The sequence below is a fragment of the Ruditapes philippinarum genome, unplaced genomic scaffold (genome assembly GCF_026571515.1).
Source record: "Ruditapes philippinarum isolate M1 unplaced genomic scaffold, ASM2657151v2 ctg1882_1_1_1_1, whole genome shotgun sequence".
In the NCBI taxonomy this organism is placed as follows: Eukaryota; Metazoa; Mollusca; class Bivalvia; order Venerida; family Veneridae; genus Ruditapes; species Ruditapes philippinarum.
In genome coordinates, this window is record NW_026865725.1 from 439,763 (window position 1) to 459,628 (window position 19,866).

General features: G+C 31.2%; 1 protein-coding gene across 1 annotated transcript; it reads right to left on the bottom strand.

Annotated features, from left to right (window-relative positions):
- Positions 1 to 9,844: 9,844 nt before the first annotated feature.
- LOC132730121 (potassium voltage-gated channel protein egl-36-like) lies at positions 9,845 to 18,474 on the bottom strand. The gene is made up of 3 exons (XM_060715976.1): positions 18,108 to 18,474; positions 13,106 to 13,271; positions 9,845 to 12,112 (listed from the first exon to the last, which is right to left on the bottom strand). The coding sequence occupies exons 1-3, from the start codon at positions 18,398 to 18,400 to the stop codon at positions 10,877 to 10,879; spliced, it is 1,695 nt and encodes a 564-aa protein (XP_060571959.1). The 5' UTR covers positions 18,401 to 18,474; the 3' UTR covers positions 9,845 to 10,876.
- Between the last annotated feature and the right edge of the window lie 1,392 nt (positions 18,475 to 19,866).

The window sequence follows — 19,866 nt, forward strand, 5'->3', positions numbered from 1 at the left end:
GTTTGCTTAAAGACGAAACAGTTTAAATATGGAAATTTATCTTATCTAATCTTAAAAAAGTTCAGTTTCAAAAACATATAAGCTAAAGAAAGACAGTGTCAAAAGCCATTGTAATTTATATTTCTAAGTTTATAGATTAAATATTTCTTTTAAAGTTAAAAACAACGAAATACTTTTGGAAACGAAGTATCGATTTTCAAGCACTGATTATGATATTTATGTTGAAATTGTTAATGCTCTATGCATACATGTGTAAAAATGAAATAAAGACACAAAAATAATACCTTGAAATAGCATCTGAAACAATGATTTCATGTAAGCAGGTCCATTATGGAGATTTTTTTTCTCAAAATGAGTAATGATAAAACGGATAAACCGGCTATTCAAAACTCTAGTGAAATTATATTGCCTCGAGAGCAGTAAAAACAAAAGGATATTTGAAGAATATTAAAGATTGTGTTTTGATATGAGTCTTTTCATGAGACATAAATGCTCCTTTCGTTAAATATATTGAGAACATAATCCCGAAAAAAAAAGAAAAAATAATTAAAACATAAAGAAAAAACACAGACAGACATTGAAAGGAACAAACGAAGAACCAACTAATTATGCTTTGAAAAGCATTTCTGTGATTTTAGCAAAGTCAGCAGTATGTTATATGACACTACAGTCAATTCAAACATTTTTTTAACATTGTCAACTGGAATCAATTTTGAAACATTGTAAGCGCGTATATTATACTATATTTCTTCAAAATCTAGAGTATTTAGCATAGTTCCGTATAATGAATGCTTAGTAAATTAATCAATCATATGATATAAACAAAGAAAACTTTATTTCTACAGATATACTTCGGTTTGACACTACTGATGATATTGCTTTCAATATTCACGTTGGCATACAGCACGGATCCAGGTTTCCAACGCGCAATGACCAACTGCGAGCGTTTGGAGTACATGAAATCATCTGACATAGAAGGCTATGAGATGATGAAGCCTTATCTTGAGGAGAAGTGTGACGACGAATTTCTACCAATGCCAAATGAAACTGTTTCAGACAGTTTTTCCCTTCAATCTGATAACGAAACAAATCCTGAAAGTGATTTCAAAGTATACGTATTTAAAGTCATACGTGAAATCTTACATGAAGATGAAGATGAAGAAACCGCGATTTTTGATGACAACTCGCGTAGGAGAACCTCTATGATAAATGACACAATTGATGCAAACAGTACCGATTTTCTTGATTTTTATAACGGGTCATTAAGAATGCTACCACCGTTAATGGCTGGCGTACCAATGCCTCAGATATTTGTTGAGCTAAAAAATGTGCAAGTCCCCGATATGAAAACACGACTGTTTATTATCGTCATAATGGAATCCGTTTCAAACATCTTTTTTACTATTGACACAATTTTACGTTTGTATTCATGTCCTCGTATAATATATTACTTTTTGTCGGTAATCAATATTGCAGACACAACGGCGCTAATTGGCGCGTATCTTCATTTGATTTTATACTATACATACCCTCACTTACGCTACGGCAACTCCTGGATAGATAGTTTAGCTTATATTCAGATGTTGAGATCTCTTCGACTGTTCAGGATTGTTGCAAATATTCGAGCAGGAAAAGTTCTTGCTTACTCTGCACGCAAAAACGTCAAAGACCTTTCCATACTGATATTGTTCCTAATTGCCGGAATGTGTACCTTTGCGAGTTGTTTTTACATCGTCGAAGAGAAAACTACAATTGAGAGTATTCCAGACGCCTGGTACTGGGCTATCATTACCATGACAACCGTTGGATACGGTGATATCGAGCCGAGAACCAAGATTGGCAGGCTATTGGCGTGTATTTGCGCAGTTGTTGGAGTTCTGTTATTGGCACTTACCGTACCGATATTTGCAAACCATTTTCTTATTCTATATCAACACGTGGAAACGGAAAATGTTGTCAAACGTCTTGAAAAGAAAAAGTCTACACAAGTAAAGGCCGTCACAGAGGATAAACGGAACAATAAAAAGAAAAACGAGAAACGGAAAGCATTTAACATCGTCTAACAATTTTAAGTCTTATACATGTATGTGTGTTTGATAGTCTTGTTATACTTAGAATGTCACATTTTGATTATAGTTTGGATCTTATGGAATGGAGGTATGGAAACAAGATGTTTGGATTAAAACTTATGTAAATAAAAATAAGTGTGTTTATTTTTATATTGTTTCTTTTAACAAACATTACAGACTAAAATACAGACATTTACATTGAAAGACAGAAAGTTTGTTAATATTCGAACGAAATCAAAATAATTAGATCATAATTAATTCATGTAAAGGACTTCCCGATAGTTCAAAATGACTGTTTTAAATTGATAATAATAAGTCATATTTGGAATTCGTCATCATTTTAATCAATGAAATGGTATTTGTATAAACAAAGAATTCTAATAAGATTGTGTGGTATTAAAATGCTCGAGAAAGGATCCATTGTTTCAAAAAAATTGAGGAGATGAAACAATTTGTCGGACAAACGTCGTTTGATTTATTTATTTTATTTTTTGATGAATGTTTCAACAATACTTTTAACGTATGATAAACTGGCTAAAGTGTCAATGAAATTTATTGTTTAACACTTAATCAAAGCGTACGAGAAAACTTTTTAAAAAGTGGAAGATGGATTTCTGTTATGATATTGTTTGAGACATGAATTGTTTTGTCATTATGGCTATAATTATTGTGTCGAACCATTATGTAAATTGTATCATATTGTATCTACGTTTTGTATTTTTGTCATCTGATTTAGAATTAAAATAGCATTTTATCTCTTTACATATCATCTAAGCTGTAAGTTCTGCTCTTAAAGTGCAACGAAATATCCAACATGAAAAACATTTAAAATGAAATTATTTGTTTGCTCTAAATAATAAATTAAACAATTTTGAAACAATTCTCGGTGAAAAATTTATATTTAAGCAATATAAAAATTGTTTTTAATACGTTTTAAAAGTACAAATACTTTGTATCGATGCTATTATGCGTTTTAACTGTGTTATGCTGATAAAACGCTTGCCGCACAACTACATCAATAATGGAATCAGTATTTCGTATATGTGTTTAAGATATGTATATTTCTGGAATAATTGTAACAATAACGTAAATTATAATATATCAACATTAGGCCTTTTTGTATTCAATTTACGACAGTGAATCACTATTGACAATTTATTGTTTGCCAAAGGATTTAATAATCTCTAAGTATATATCTAATTTTCTTAAACATTTAAAAATAACTTTGTTTAAATGACATTTATGTGAGTACCACTGAAAGTGTCTGTTGTCACCTTAATCATGTTTAAAATATTCAGCAATGCAATGTAACATAACGGAGATATTTTGAAACATGAACAATTATATATTGACCCTGTCTCAAACAGTCTCAAAATAATTCGACAACATTAACAATTTTGAAAAAAATATCTGCGAGTACAGGAAATCACGTAGGTATTTAATACAATATATAAAATTGTTATTCTAATCTGTTATTAAAATATACAAAGTGCTTTGTGACGATGTATATATGTTACATGTTATATGATGTATGTTAAGACTACAAAACGTTGACCACAACTCATTAATTGTTGTTGTATTTTGTAAATGTGTTTGTAAGATATGTATATTTTGCTGGAATAATTTGTAAAACATATTGTAAAAAATTAAGTATATGAACTTACCGGACAACCCCTATATATGTAATTCATATTTTCACGTACATGAATCACTTTTGACAAAATATTATATTGGTTTTAGCAAAAGTTATTTTTCAAATCAATCTTACCTAAGATATATTTATTTTTATCTTAAACATTTCACAAAGACACTTTGATTAAACAGTGATTTGGTTGTAAAGAATATTACTATGATAAAAAACACTAAACCTTCAATTTAACGAATTCCTGATAGATGCTTGTCTTTGAATTCAAAATGATTTTCAACATATTAAATACTTTATAAATAAAAATATGTTTTTTATTTCAAAACTGGGACAAGCCGGTCGGTAAATGTGTGATACAATTTGCAAGTACCCAGTAATTTCTGGTCTTAAGCGGCCTCATGATTCCGGTAAATAACGGAGGTAAACAGAAATCAAGATGAAAACTGACGTCCTACGATAGAAGAAGTCCATACCTTATTTTGTATTCTTATTTTTGCGTAATAACACCTAAGCATTTATTTTCACTCTTATTTTACAAAAAGAAATGATAATAATATTGTTCAGTTTTTTTGTTCTGCACCACACACAGTTTTATACGATATGTTGTTTTGATGTTGTTTTCAACAAGAATTCTGTTTCTCATAAAATCACTGAATATATGTAATTGACTTGTATTTGTGTTTCTCATATAACCTCTATTTTAGTCAAATAATCTGTAATTCTGACTGATTTGTTTCGCCGATTTCAACACAATTTGGTGATATCTAAACGGCCGATCAACTATGTGGCTTTCCTAGATAACTTACTTGTTGAATCAGCGGTAAAATACAAAGGACCATTAAAAAAAATGTCCAGGATCAATTGTCACGGTATATGTTTGCTTCGTCCGAGGAGCGAAGAAGCGATACCTTGAATAAACATACGATGTTCACCTGTTTTCCTCCTTATTGAGTTCATACACTTGTTACTACACAGAGTGTGACCATATATTTTATTTGCAAGTAAATTTTAACGATATTGTATAAAATGTGTTAAGTTGTTTTATAACATAGTCTTTAATATATAATTATACACTATTTTACTGATAAAACTGTTATATTACACTTTAAATCCCATTTTCATAATTTTTAAACATAAAAAAGTATAAAAATATATACAATAACATTCATTAACATGTTATACTCGTACAAGAATTCAAACATAGAAAATAAAGGTCATAATTTAAAGATAGGTTAAGCACATAGATTGATGGTGTGCATCATAATATATACACATTTTCATTAAGAAATACGAAATACACAGTCACATGTCTTTTTTGTGACAAAAATGCTGTGAGTCTTTATACTTATGGTCTAGAATTTACATTTAATATTAATATAGTTTAGTTTTTGTTGTTTATTTTTCTATTTATATTTTTGTTTTATTTTGATTGTTCTATGTCACAAACAGATTATGCGTTTATATGATGTGATGTCATGATGTTGTTTTCATCTTAAATGTTCAGTAATTTAAAAAAAGACGTGTTTTTGTTGTTTTTGAGTCTTAATAAGTCACGTAGTGTTACAATATATCTTGCATACATTTCATGTTATAAGAGTTTAAAACTAAGTCAAAATATATGTTGTGCAGTGTGTCATATTTCATATACTTTGGTTTAACTATCCACATCAATTTATGAGGCAAATTGCACTCATCTGGAATTGTGGACTCAAACATATTGTAATCAAATTTAAGACTAAAATAGCAGAATGTCGCATATTTTAACTAAAAATGTCGCTTTGGTAATGCTAATGAATCATCTCCTCAACCCATTTATAAAAGAAAAAGGCAGAATAACTAAATGTTGAATTCTGCTTAAGCCGGTACTAGAGGACATGGACGATAGCATGCAATTACCACTACCATCCGTGAAACTGAACCTGCAACATTTTCAAATTTGCCATGTTGGGCTTTCTTTAGAGATTCTGTTTTTCTCTTTTTACTATTGTATCACATATCTGGCTAGTCTGTATTAAACATTTTCATTACGAAATATTTGACATTATTAATTTTATTTGAAATAATTATATAACATATTTATTTATAATTTGAAACATTTATAGGTATATGTTTGGTATTTGTATGCATTGCATTGTATATTATACATTATAATATACACTTTTGTTGTTTCTTTAAAAATACATTCCGAACATGTACAGATCGCAATCATAGACAGTCAGTTATGTCACGTGAACGTGTGTCATGTGACATTTATATTTTCTTCCATAAGCCCGAATTGTCCAATAGTTTTGTTATATTTATAACGAGCGGTTTATGGTCAGTCGCTTTCAAATGCTTAAAGTGTATTGGCTGTGAATTTGTGCATATATGTAACAAAGCCGTCCAATTAATATAATTATTTTGATAATTGGTAGCGTATACAAGCAAAACACAGTAAAAGCTAAATCTCCGACAACAAAGTAATAAAGTACAAATAAAAAACACCCAGTCATAACAAAAACATATATTATCCGAAATTATCAAATATGATATATCGTTATTGCTTGCTATTTCATATAACAATTCCTGAGCTCGGGAAAATGTCAATAAGAGCACATCTGGTGAGGTTTAGAAATACACACGTGAAATAGCAGCAAATTGCAGTTAATAGATTAAATATCAGATTGATTGCGAAATATTTCCATAAACATTTGTCTTCGTCTTATACTTCAACATTGATACAGAAAAGTTATCTTTATTTATCAAAATATATCAATATGATTTTAATGCAATATATCATTTAACCTTATTTCTCCTGAGGCCAGTTATGATTTCTCATAAATTCCTCAAACAAACAAATATTATCATTTTAGTTAAATAAAATTATACTTTATACATGAAAATGAACTTAGTTGATTATGTTATTTATATTTCTATCTTTGCGTATGACAATGTTATAAGAGAGACGAATGTTTTTTCGTTAGTTACAACGGCTAGTATTATGGGTTATCTAGGTAGAGCTTGTCGTTGCAAATACATGATGTATTAACAGAACACCGTACTAGGATATTGCAAATTATTTCATGCTTTCCAGTGTTTTATTGTAATAATTATATCAGATGCTTATATTCTGATAAACTATTAGTGAAATTTATAAAATATAATTTTCACTGTAGCCGAACTATATCTGAATGCGTATGAAAGGAAAATCATAACTAAATGGAATAACAGGCAGAAACAAATGCCATCATGCGAAAATTTGCTTATTTACGAAAAGAAAGTCGATGTCACCATACATAGTGTTAAAAATATAACAAGGTAAGAGAAATTTTACAGAACTATATTTCAAAATTGATGATGTGATATCATGATGTGATGACGTCAAACAGGAGAATGCGCGACGTTACGCGGCAAAATCAGTAAAAATACTTAAAATCACTAAAAAAACATGAGATAAAAAGAAAATTTATTTGTTTTACATATAAGATTGAAATATATTTCATTCGTGAACACCAGTTCTTATATTTTCACTCGTGGCTACGACACTTGTAAAAATATTGCATCTGGTGTACACTCAGTGAAATTATATTTCAATCTTACATGCAAAACAAACAAATATCCTCTATAAACTTTTACCTGCATCAAGCATTATGGTAATACAAGTTATAAAATGAACGCTCTGACAAATGTTCTAAATAGGTCTTTGTCAAAAAACATACACAGTTTTACTGATGAAAGTTTAAATTGTGCCAATGTTCATAATCCAGGTGATTTGTTTTTATTTAAAATATATATCCACATTCAACCATACGTTACGGTTTCAATTATAACCACCAGTTCTATAATACGAGAGTTTTGCGAGAACTTCTGTCATTTTGGTCTCTATTGTCGTATTCTTTGAATCTTAAAACGTTTAACTGTATTAAGGTAAAATCCAAAAATGTATTCCATAATTTCTTTGTTTGTATTCTTTCCTATTTTTCTATGATCAAGGTAATTAATAAGGAGTTACATGTAAATACGTTAAAATGTTAACTTTTCAAATGATAAAATATACCAAACGTCTGACAATGTATATTAAATGCTGTACTTGACTTTTTAGAGATTCAAAGATTATATTTTTTATAAATGTATAGTAATATTGTATACCATCAACTGACAAATGCAATGCTTAATGTTTCTGAACCCATCTGCGGATGTTTTGAAATTCAAAGTATCACCAGTTTCATATTTAAATGTTGAATTCTGTTTAAGCCGCATGCCAAGGGGTGTGGACGGTAACATGCACTTTCCAGTATCGTCCATAAATAGGCTAATTAAAACCGGGCCTGTAACATTTTAAATTTTGTCTTTCTTGGCGTTCTTTAGGGATTCTGTTTTTCTCTAATTTATGTAGGTTAAGAACTTCAGAGTAATGAACAATTGGAAACTATCGCTTTTATAACACCGTTTTTTATAAGTATATGATCGAAAAGATGGGTGATTATAATTGTGTAAGCCGGTGCAAGAGGCGTGAAAGATTTTGCACTTTTATATTATCTCTCATGCACAAACTCAATCAAATCGAGTATGCAATTTGAATTTACATATAATATTGTTAATTTCAATGCTTTCGAGAGATCACCTCTTGTCTATATTTTTAAGCTGCAGGTCTGTTCAGCAAAAGAATCTCAACACTCTCAATAAGTTAAATGCAGTTATAATCTTCTTAACAGCAGATAATAAAATATAGGTGTATTTTTTTTGTCAAATAGAAGTGAAGTGATAATTGGAACAGAAAATACAAAATGTCCTTGTGCGTTCAAGAGAACCTTTAGCTCGAAATTATTGAAAGTTTCTTTTATTCTAATTGACCAATTTTATTTTCAAATGACTTGTCAATCTTGTTAACAACTGAACTGTTCTTCATTGGACTAATATTAATGTAAAACGATTGATGTCAAAAGTAAACTTTACAGGCATGACGCACAACGTCTTGTTCCACCGTTGTTTGGATAATAAGTATTTTTGGCATATTAAAATGCAGATAAAATCCTAATGTGTCATGCACCTGGCCCGAGTCCCTCAAGTTATTGTTTTTCAGTTTCAATTTATTAATGTACAAGTTATTGCTAAAACAAATTCTGTGCTCAATGCTTTATTTATGTTGTTAAGTACGAACAATAAATATCACAAGGAAACCTATACCTCCTCGTTAGGTGTTCTATATAATGTGCAAAAATATTACATGAGCACCTATGATTTGTCAGGCGTTATTAAACATATCAAAATAGCATCATATTCATCGCAATACCTTTTAATAACTCACGAATCTTTATTATAATTCAATATGGCATGTGCTATATGATATCATCTAACTCTTATTTCACTGAATGTCTTCGAAAACAATGTTTACATTTTATATCACCTTTTATGTGTATTACACGCTGATGATATTCTTCGGTTTTGATATATAATCGCTATCATAATTCTTTTTCACAAATCTTTATGACAACGCCTACCAATAAAACAAAATCTCTAGATAATAGTTTGCTGATAGAACACATGTTCACAATTTACGTTGTTGTAACTTATTACTATGTGTAGAGAGGTACTGTAAGGATGAATAAACCATAATCAACGAATAAGCATTAACAATTCTATACAGTTACTCAGAAGATTAACGAATAGTGGTTGATGCTTGCATATACTCAACATCCTTTTTTCATGACTATGAAAGCAAAACTCAATTACATATTCAAAACATGTTAATATTTGAAAGTAATATAATAGCATACCTTTCTCATACGAGAAAACTATTTTAAGCATAATTTGTATTCATACTTTTCTATTTGTACAGTACCTATATAACGAACATTTCCTTTAAACAACAGTAAAACACACGAAAAGTAGCATGCATATAACATATGAGATAATCGTTGAAAAAGAAAGTGTATGAAAAAATGACAAAGTTATCAATTCTAAAGTTCATAAGTCAAAAGGATTAAAAAATAGATAACGACAACGAGTAGTTCCAGTAATTTAATGGAATCATAAAAGACATATAAAGCATCAATTACAATAAAACCATATTCAATTCATTTCAATAAAACCACATTCAATTCAATTAAGAAAAGTAATAGATGCTTAAATGCACATTATGCCTCAGAAACGAATAAATGCTTATGTTTTAAGAAAAGGAAACATCAGTTTATTGACTTGTCTTCCAAAGAAAGTAGTATTAGTTTGATATTTGTATTCTTTAGCATTCCGTCGGTTACTTCGGATGATTTAAACTAGTTTCACATTATGAATGCATATAAGCACGAATAAACTTGATGAAATATAAAAATGCTGAACGGTGTTGAACAGATAACATTTAGTTATAAAAACGAAATATAAACTAAGCAAAACGAGCATAAAAACGTTTGCCAAGCATTATAATATACAATTTACAATATTGTAATATTTGTTCGTTTGTGATGTGTGTGTGTATGCGTGTGTGTGCGTGTTTTGGTGTGTGTGTGCGGGTGCGTGTGTGTGTAAGTTACATTTCAACAACATCAACAAAAAATTAAAGGACGCGCAACAATGCAATTACTTTGTCATTTTGTCGATTTACGTACTAGTTTTCTTTTATAGTTTTCGAAAAGTACTTCTCTGCCTGTCTTCTTTATTCTTAAAAATATCCAAGAATTTGTCACTTCTTGAACTTCCTTCCATTCATTTACTATACGTTTTCTTAAACAAGTGTGTGTAAACACAGTTAAGCTCCATTTGCATTTTCGCAAGTTTTATCACTATTTAAATGTCAAATCTATTGATGAATTCCAGGAATTCTTTTAATTAATGAACTTTTAAAAAATGTTATTTTTAATTATCAGGTCTGGAAATTCTTTGCTCTTCCATGTTTTCATTTACTATCGAATAATTCTTATATATAAACTAACTGTTACCAATTTTTATCAATCTCTATCGTTTTGTGTGGTTAACACCTCTATTACGAGGAATTGGCTGATTATTTTATGTCTCCCTTTTTCCTTGCAATATGTTCAAATAATTATTTGGTCATTAATTAATAAATTCGGGCCTGAACTTCTTGGAATAATTCCTGTCTGCGTCTTATTATTGTCTCTCATATGAGCTAAGCAGTGACGTTTTGACTTGTAATTAATAAAATGAAAAGAAAACAAAACTAGAATTGCTAGACGATAAAGAATGCTTTTCGTGTTTCGGTGTTCTCGATATTTTGGTTCCTTGTTATTTTTGTCGATTTCTTTTCGAGACGCTTAACTACATTTTCCGTTTCCACGTGTTGATATAGTATAAGAAAATGGTTGGCAAATATCGGCACGGTAAGGGCGAGTAATAGAACACCAACAACTGCGCAAATACACGCCAATAACCTGCCAATCTTCGTTCTCGGCTCGATATCACCGTATCCAACGGTTGTCATTGTAATGATAGCCCAGTACCAGGCATCTGGTATACTTTCAATTGTAGTTCTCTCTTCAACAATGTAAAAGCAACTCGCAAAGGTACACATTCCGGCAATGAGGAACAATATCAGTATGGTAAGGTCTTTGACATTTTTGCGTGCAGAATAGGCAAGAACTTTTCCTGCTCGAATATTTGCAACGATTCTGAACAGACGAAGGGATCTCAACATCTGAATATAAGCTAAACTGTCTATCCAGGAGTTACCGTAGCGTAAGTGAGGATATCTGTAGTAAAGGATTAAGTGAAGATATGCACCAATCAACGCTGTTCCGTCTGCGAAGTTGATTATCGACATAAAGTAAAACATTATACGTGGACACGAGTACAAGCGTAAAATGGTGTCGACCGTAAAGAAAACGTTTGAAACAGACTCCATTATGATAAGGATAAATAGTTTAGCTTTCATATCTGGGACTTTGACGTTTTTTAATTCCATGAACATTTGTGGAATAGGTACGTCTAAGAATAACGACGGCATCGGAAGAAATTCAAATGTAAATGTTCCGTTTAAGTCATCGAATATTTCTGATCCAGAAATGACTGTTTCATTTTCATCAACAGTTTCATAAAATGTAGGTGGTCTGATAGATGACTGCTCGTCTACAAACGTAGGCGTTTGCTCTACATAGAAGGTTTGATGCATAATCTTAAACACATATACCTTGAAATCACTTTCATCCGTTTCGTTATCAGCTTGAAGGGAAAAACTTTCTGGAACAGTTTCATTTGACATTTCATTTACCGAGTTGCTTGGTAGAAACTCGGTGTCACACATCTCCTCAAGATATGGCTTCATCATCTCATAGCCTTCCATATTAGATGATTTCATATACTCCAGACGCTCACAATTGGTCATTGCTCGTTGAAATCCCGGATCTGTGCTGTATGCCAGAGTGAAGATTGAAAGCAATATCATCGATAGTGTCAAACCGAAGTATATCTGCAGAGACAAAATGTATCTTTCGTTTACATTATACACATTTATGTTTTAGATATGCATTCAAAGTCAGCTCTTAGAAAGTAAATCGTACATTTTGAAAAATGGTCAAATGCGAGTAAAATTGTGGAAGACGTTATATCCATGTTTACTGGTACTATTGTTTAACGTTGAACTAATAGCATTGAGTAAATTCATGATTCGAAAATAATTGAAGTCAACAATCTAGCAAGTTAATATATAGTAAATGTTTTACGGCTGTTTACATGTGCCTGTATTATTATTAAAAGGTGCGGCTGAAAGTTAACCATAAATCAGTAAACCATAAATCATAATCTCAGTACCACTTTATCTTAGAATCTAATTAAAGATGGTTAATTATTTGCCGACCGTACAAAAATGACATTATCTGTTATTTTGTCATGAAAATTTCTAATTGAAATGAAAAAAAAAACTTGGTATTAAGTGCAACACACACGTTTTAATGTTTTTTCTGTTCAATTTCCATCTCTTTCATCAGTTGAAAACTTCATGCCTTTCATATGCCCGACTTTTCCTGTATGGATAAGCCTGCCTTCCTGAATGGCGTGACGTGACCATTATATCCATAATGCACAATAAACAAATAAAATAATAGGAATGCCCAATTATTTTTTTATAGTCTATTAACTGTCGGCAATGATGTTTATAAATGTCGCATATATCTGGATAAAGATTACACCTGCCTGTGTAAATAAAGTCACCGACCAAGTTAGTGAGACACTTAAAAGAAGAAGAAAAATTCAAACATCTACTGTCCTCCTACATCGCTCATTTTGAGGTGTTTAAATCGTCTTTTGTTCTTATGAAGCGTCTAACTATTTTCTATACATGGTAAAAATACGAATTATTTAATAATAATTAAACAGTTCAAAAAGAGCGACGTAGGAGGAATTTTCAATTTAGACATCAAAATAAGACAAGGACGAAATCAATAAAAAAAATATATCCACGTACCTTTCCAGCCAGGGAAGGTTTTGTGTAATCGACAATCTCCCACAGTTTTGCGCGTATGTTTTTCATGCAGTTGTAGGAGTCGGGTGGAGACTCACTCCAACCCCTATCTTCAGAGTTTTGTTTAAACTGTCTTAGTGTATCCTGCTCGTCAATAAAGCTCTGTAATCTGGAAAACATAAATGGTAAAGGATATTGAATGAGTGTAGGTTCAAAACTGAATTGATTGAACGAGCTAAATAAAAATTATGATATTCGAGCATGTGGTTAGTTGAATTAATGTAGTAATGAACCCACACAATTTATCACTTATCCAAAACAAAATAACCTTTTTAGAGTAGAAAAGAATGACTTTTCATTGACGCGCCTTTAGTGTTACGCTAATATTTAGCGCGTCTTTATGCTTTGTTTGTGCAAATGTCGTCACGTGAAAACGGCCATGCAATACCATTTTCACGGAGTCGCAAAAGCGGCATAGTTATGTGATAAACAAAAATATACAGGATACTGTGACAGATAAGAGCAAATACAAACGTTTTTGCAAAGCTTGTCATGTTACGCGTTCAAGACAAAATTATGCATAATTTGACTAAGGATGGATGACTTCTGACAAAGGATCTTTATCAATACGAAACTTTATTGAGTCATTCGAATGTTATGTATCTTGCTTTTTTTAATTTTGCAATTTCATAACGAATTCGTTCCAGCTTTAATTATCAGCGAAGGTTGGAGTATATTTGACACGCAGGTGCAGTAAGAAAATTAATTTCAATTCCTGGAAGCTTTGAGAGTTTCTGTTTCATCTTTTAAAATATCTAATTATATTGATGCGTTGTATAACGAAATTACAAAATACGAAATATCAAATAAACCGCGGCGCATGACCGTCATAAAGCCGTTTAAAAAACGAGAATACACTAGAATTATAACATTGCAACATGACAGCCTTTGAGTAAAGAAGCTCTAAATATTAGCGCGTTTCTTTTTAACTGCTCTATTTTGAAGAAAGTGATAAAAAAATCGTGTAATATCATTACTATTTTTTGTTGAACAATAAAATAATATGCTCGCCAAAGTGTTTCAAATATAATTCCATTCAACTCGCTCAATAAATTTAGTATAAAGCCTAATGTAAACTGTTTCAGTAACCTCTATATCAAAAATTATAAGCCTTTTTCATTAATTTTTTCTTTAAAAGTGATTTCTGTATCGTCAATTAATGTATTATATATTAGAAAACAGAAAATAGAAACAATATTGTATCATAAGAATACAAATAAAATTACCAGGGAATAGTATAGTCAAGAACATTTTTTTAATAAATACAGAAAGGTCTTACATAGTTTCGCTGACTTAAAGGCACATTATGCCTCAGAAATGAATATTTTTTTTTATTCTTTAGAAAAGGCAAACATGACATTTATAACGTTTAAAATATGGTTTATCAGCATGTAAGGTGCTTTTCATATGCAAAAAGTTTGAAGAATTGCGATATACTAAATCACCGTAACTGTATGTCATGTGGTCGATATTCGTGTTTTTGAATATCGTTTTCATGTATCATTTTGTCCTTGTATTTGTATATATATCTCTTGTATTTGTCTGTTTACAGTCCGATATACACTCCATTATCCCATATCATTCCTTTATCATTCCATTTCATCATCTCATTATAACAACTAATTTCTCATATTTCCTTCTGACATAATTTGCATGCCGGGCCTCAGTTTTTACGAACTTCCCGGAAAATCCATCTCACGCATGCGCACTTTGATATAAATATTTCTATTGGTTTGCGCCAGAAATTGTTGTCTTGTTTATTTATTTATTTATCAAGGCGTATGTTTATGTCCTTACAGGTAATTGTTGTTATTCATTATGTTTCATTATCATGCATATTTCCATTGGTCGTTTATGTATTTCGGATCTGTATTTATGCATTTTGATAAAAATATTTCTCTTGGTTTGCGCCAGAAATTGTTTATCTTGTTTATTTATTTATCAAGGCGTATGTTTTATGTCCTTACAGGCATAAACAGACCATTCCTACATTTGAAAAGGACCATACGACATTGGTGGCCAGTGTGGGGGGAAAATCCAAACTTGCCGATAGATGGGAGAAAGATGTATACACCATTCTCAGCCAGCCCACCTCTGGAATTCCCATCTATGAGGTGAAGAAGGAAAACAGCAAGGACAGGTCCAGGGTTTTGCACAGGAACCTTTTACTTCCCTTTATGGGGATGCCTTTGTGCAAAACAACTGAGTCCTTATACAAGCCAGCTTCCTCTGACTTACATTCGGATCAGAACTCTTTCTCCAATCCCTCCTCTGATATTTCCATTACAGCTCCGTTAGATTCAAATCCCTCACTTACATCAAGTCCATCAAATGTTTCACAAAGCAATTCTTCCACAATACATGATTCTAACAATTGTATGTCAACTTCTTTTACAGGAACATCAAACAGCAAACAAGATGCCACGTCAACAACTCAAACTTCTTATTCTGTTCCAAATAAAACATCTCATTCTATTACAGGTTCAAAATATGTCATTCCTGCACTGAGAAATCCATCTAAGGACAACAACAACAATTTACAGAGGCAGAAACGTACAAGAAAGAAACCCGGATGGATGCTTAATGATAACTGGAAATTAGATTAATGCTTTTTCTTTTGATTTATAGTCTAGGTGTGTTTCAACTTTGAAGTTAGGCGTTGTTCAGTACCTGATGTGTTTCGTTTTATGTTTTATACCATGTACCATATATTTTACCTTGATAATTTATAAATGTACTTTACAGTACTTTAAAAATAAAGGATTTATTGTTGAGAGTGCACCTCTTCAATGAATTCACAGTTCTACTGATAAATTAAAATTTTGTTTCCGCGTGACATATATTTTTCGCGATTCGCGGCATACGGTATTTTTGTGGAACATGCTTGAGTTTAAGGTATTTTGCCCGGGTATTATATATTTACTCACAGGTTGTAATTGCCTTCAGTATTTAGATTTAGTTATGTAGTACCTAGTAGTTTAGTTACTTTATGGTCTAAGCTTACTTCTTGCAATGTCTGATTCAAGCTCTTCCTCTTTAATATTTTATGAATGTCGGGGCGACATTCCCCAAAGTGGGGAAGTATGTCATGTGGTCAAATTTTCCCGTTTTTTTTGTTTTTATCGTTTTCATGTTTTTCATTTTTTTTCCTTGTTTTTTGAAATAATATTTTTTTGTATTTTTTGGGTTTACATTCCCGATTAAACTCCTTTAAATCCATTTCATTCCTATATCTTTCCCCTTTTTAAATTAAAACCCTTTTTATAACAACAAATTTTTTCTCATTTTTTTCCTTCTGACAAAAATTTTGCATCCCGGGGCCTCATTTTTTTCGAATTTTCCCGGGAAAAACCCATCTCACGCATGCCCCACTTTGATAAAATATTTTTTGGGGGTTTTCCCGCCAGAAATTGTGTTTGTTTATTTTTTTAAATTTTTTAAAAGGCGTATTTTTTATGCCCCTTAAAAGGAATTTTTTTTTCCCTTATGTTTTCATTATCATCATTTTTTCCCTTTTGGTCGTTTATGTATTTCGGATCTGTATTTATGCATTTTGATAAAAATATTTCTCTTGGTTTGCGCCAGAAATTGTTTATCTTGTTTATTTATTTATCAAGGCGTATGTTTTATGTCCTTACAGGCATAAACAGACCATTCCTACATTTGAAAAGGACCATACGACATGTACTTTTCTTCAAAAAGGCCGAATGGGGAAATACGGATGAGATAACTGTTCAGTAAGTAACCTTTTATAAACTATAACAGGACATCAAAGATAAAGAGCTTTTTAGAAATATAAATTGGGCATAATGGGCCTTTAAAGAATGTCGGTGAATTTATATTTATTTTAGTTTAACTTTTTGCCCTAGTGTTAAAAATATATAAAAAGAATAACGCATTTATGTGATTATACACAAAACATATCAGAGCCGTTACCATAACAACCATCATAGGAAAATATCATTTTACAAAGACACAAAGACATTTGTTTTAGACCATTAAATTAAACAATATGATACGAAAACATTTTTATTTCTTCGTGTTATTTTTCACAGACTATATAATACAGAAACGGTTTCTTAATTAATCTCCTGATACACTTTAAAATGATAACAGTAATCAACAAGGCAAGGCGACATTCACAGAATGTGGCCCCCGACAAAACCGAGCCGCACAGGATCACTGGCGTTAAGGTGCCTAGCAGGGCACGCTGAAATAAAATTGGGCTTGGCCTAAAATAAAATTATATCATAGATGTTTCAAAACAGCCCAAAAAACATTAAAAAACATCAATGTTTAGTAGTGGTGCTGTAGTATAAACAGACTCACTTTGTATTCATTTTAATGTTCTTTATTCAACAGCAATACTTATATTGGGTTAAAATCACTTTAATTTAAGAAAGCCACACACTGCAATGAATTGAAATCACTGATAATGTTTAGGTAAATATTTATTAATTCGACGTCAACGACTGAATATATTGTATAACATTTATTATATAGACCAAAGAAATTGAAATGTAAGAGTACCAAACAAATTGAAATAAGGAAAAATGTTTTGTCATCACATTGTACATGTATTTATTAGACGTTTTTTAAATACAAAGAAAACAAACAAAAAAACAATAAAAACATGGCAAAATACGTTTACATACCTTAAAATTTTGCAAAACTAATGGACACTCTCTTAAGTCCAATTACAGACATTCAAGACATTAGACAAAGACACCCTTGAAAGAGCCGGGTATTCTGATGTGAGTTGCACCGAACATTGCAGTTATTTATATGCCCCTACGTCCTACAATGTCATATCAACTCACCAACATAGCCTGGTAATTTATTTACATAAAATAACATAAGGTCTTTGATAGGTTTTAAACCATCTAAAGACAATAAATCAATGTTTTTTATCACCTAGCTCATTCTACATGACATATCAACTCACCTGTTGTAACAGCAATCTGAAACTGCATCCGGCGTTATTTCCCAGTACTCCAACTCCTTTATGAACGCTCCCGGACATGACGTCATTGGAATATGCAGTTCCCCAGTTTGATAAAACCTTAGAACGGCGGCAAAACTTTCAGGCGATCTATTTATAAATATACACTCAGACTTTGAAACGGAGGAGCCCGTTTTGTACATTCTTTTCAGTCGAGATGCCGGTCCATTTTCAATTATTTCTCTTGGAATTGAGTACAGTTGTCCATAAACATCAATTTTAATCCTGTCCTCCATTATTAGAATATAAGTTTCTTTCTGTCACCTTTTCTGTAAAATAAGTCAATATTACAGAAAAAAGACGACACGTCTTGGATATTCCCGTGACTTGCAGAGATCTTATGCAAATCCAATAACATAGCTCTGCTGAGAAATCTGCCGCATTCACACTAAGATGAATAATTTCATAATTTGTGTTGAAAACATTTAATAATAGTTAACACGAATAAATCAGAAAAAAAGAAATAAAAAATCCCTAAATAAAGTCCAAAACGGCAAAGGCACTTCACGTGTTTCAAGTATGTGCTTTCAACACGAAACCTCTACTGTACCGATGATGAACAGGAAAACGCATCTTTTAAAATGCTTGACATCTTTTAAAAAAATGTCGATTTTTCTCTTCATTTCCTCATCTTTCTAAAATTTCTAAAAGACCAAAAAAAAAACAAAAAAAAACCAAAAACACCAAAAAACAACGATAACAAAAATTGCATAGTAAACAATTAATAATAATTAATAGCGGAGATTTAACATGATCATGTTTTTAGTTGTCTAACATTTTTTATTATAAGTCGAAGAACATTAATAGTCGTTTTATTACAAATATTTATTATACAAACATGATTTTTATTTCAATAATTTAGTAAACGCAAATAGAACAATACCGGTATGCAGTATTGTATTTGACATCGTAGTGCAGTAAAATGTAAACTGCAGTAACGGGTCAACGCCTATACAATTAAAAAATAGGAGACTACCTATCGCTTCTCTAAAATGACGATTTTCTCTTTCTGTACATAGTGTATCAAAGTAGATTGATGCAATTCCATCATATTTTGTAAAACCTTTATTCACTTATGCTTTAACAGTGTGATATTGAAGTCACTTTCTTTACTCTCGATTGGTTTTGAAGAAACTTAACGCATTTAATTGCTGAACAATTCATTTTTACCTATCATTGTGATTAAAATAAAAGTTCCTTTATAAATGTATATTTGAACGTAATTGTTTTATAGTAAACTATTGCTGCTACGTTTTGTATGCGACATTCAGATTATTTTTCTTCATTTCAATGAAGTGGCTTACATTCCAACACTTTTAAGCATAATTGAAAATTGAGTACTGCTAGAGCCGGTGCTAGGTATGTTGTACTTTTTCATTATTCCACATGTACAGACGCAATCAAAGCGAGTCTGCAATTTTCATGTAATTTTGTTGTGATTAATGTTTCGATCACACTTTCTCCAGATTTTTAGTATGATTTTTAGTATCGAGCGAGTATATATTAAAGTTGGCTGCATGTACATTGACACAAACAATAACAGCATTGACCTTACATCTTTCACTAAGGTAAAATATTTGAAATGGTTCACGTTATCAAGTGATGGGGCTTTACAATGTTGCTCTTATTTGGAAAAAGAAAGTGTAATGAATTATATTTTACTTATGAAAATTGGCATCGTGTGCTTAATGTAACCGTAAAG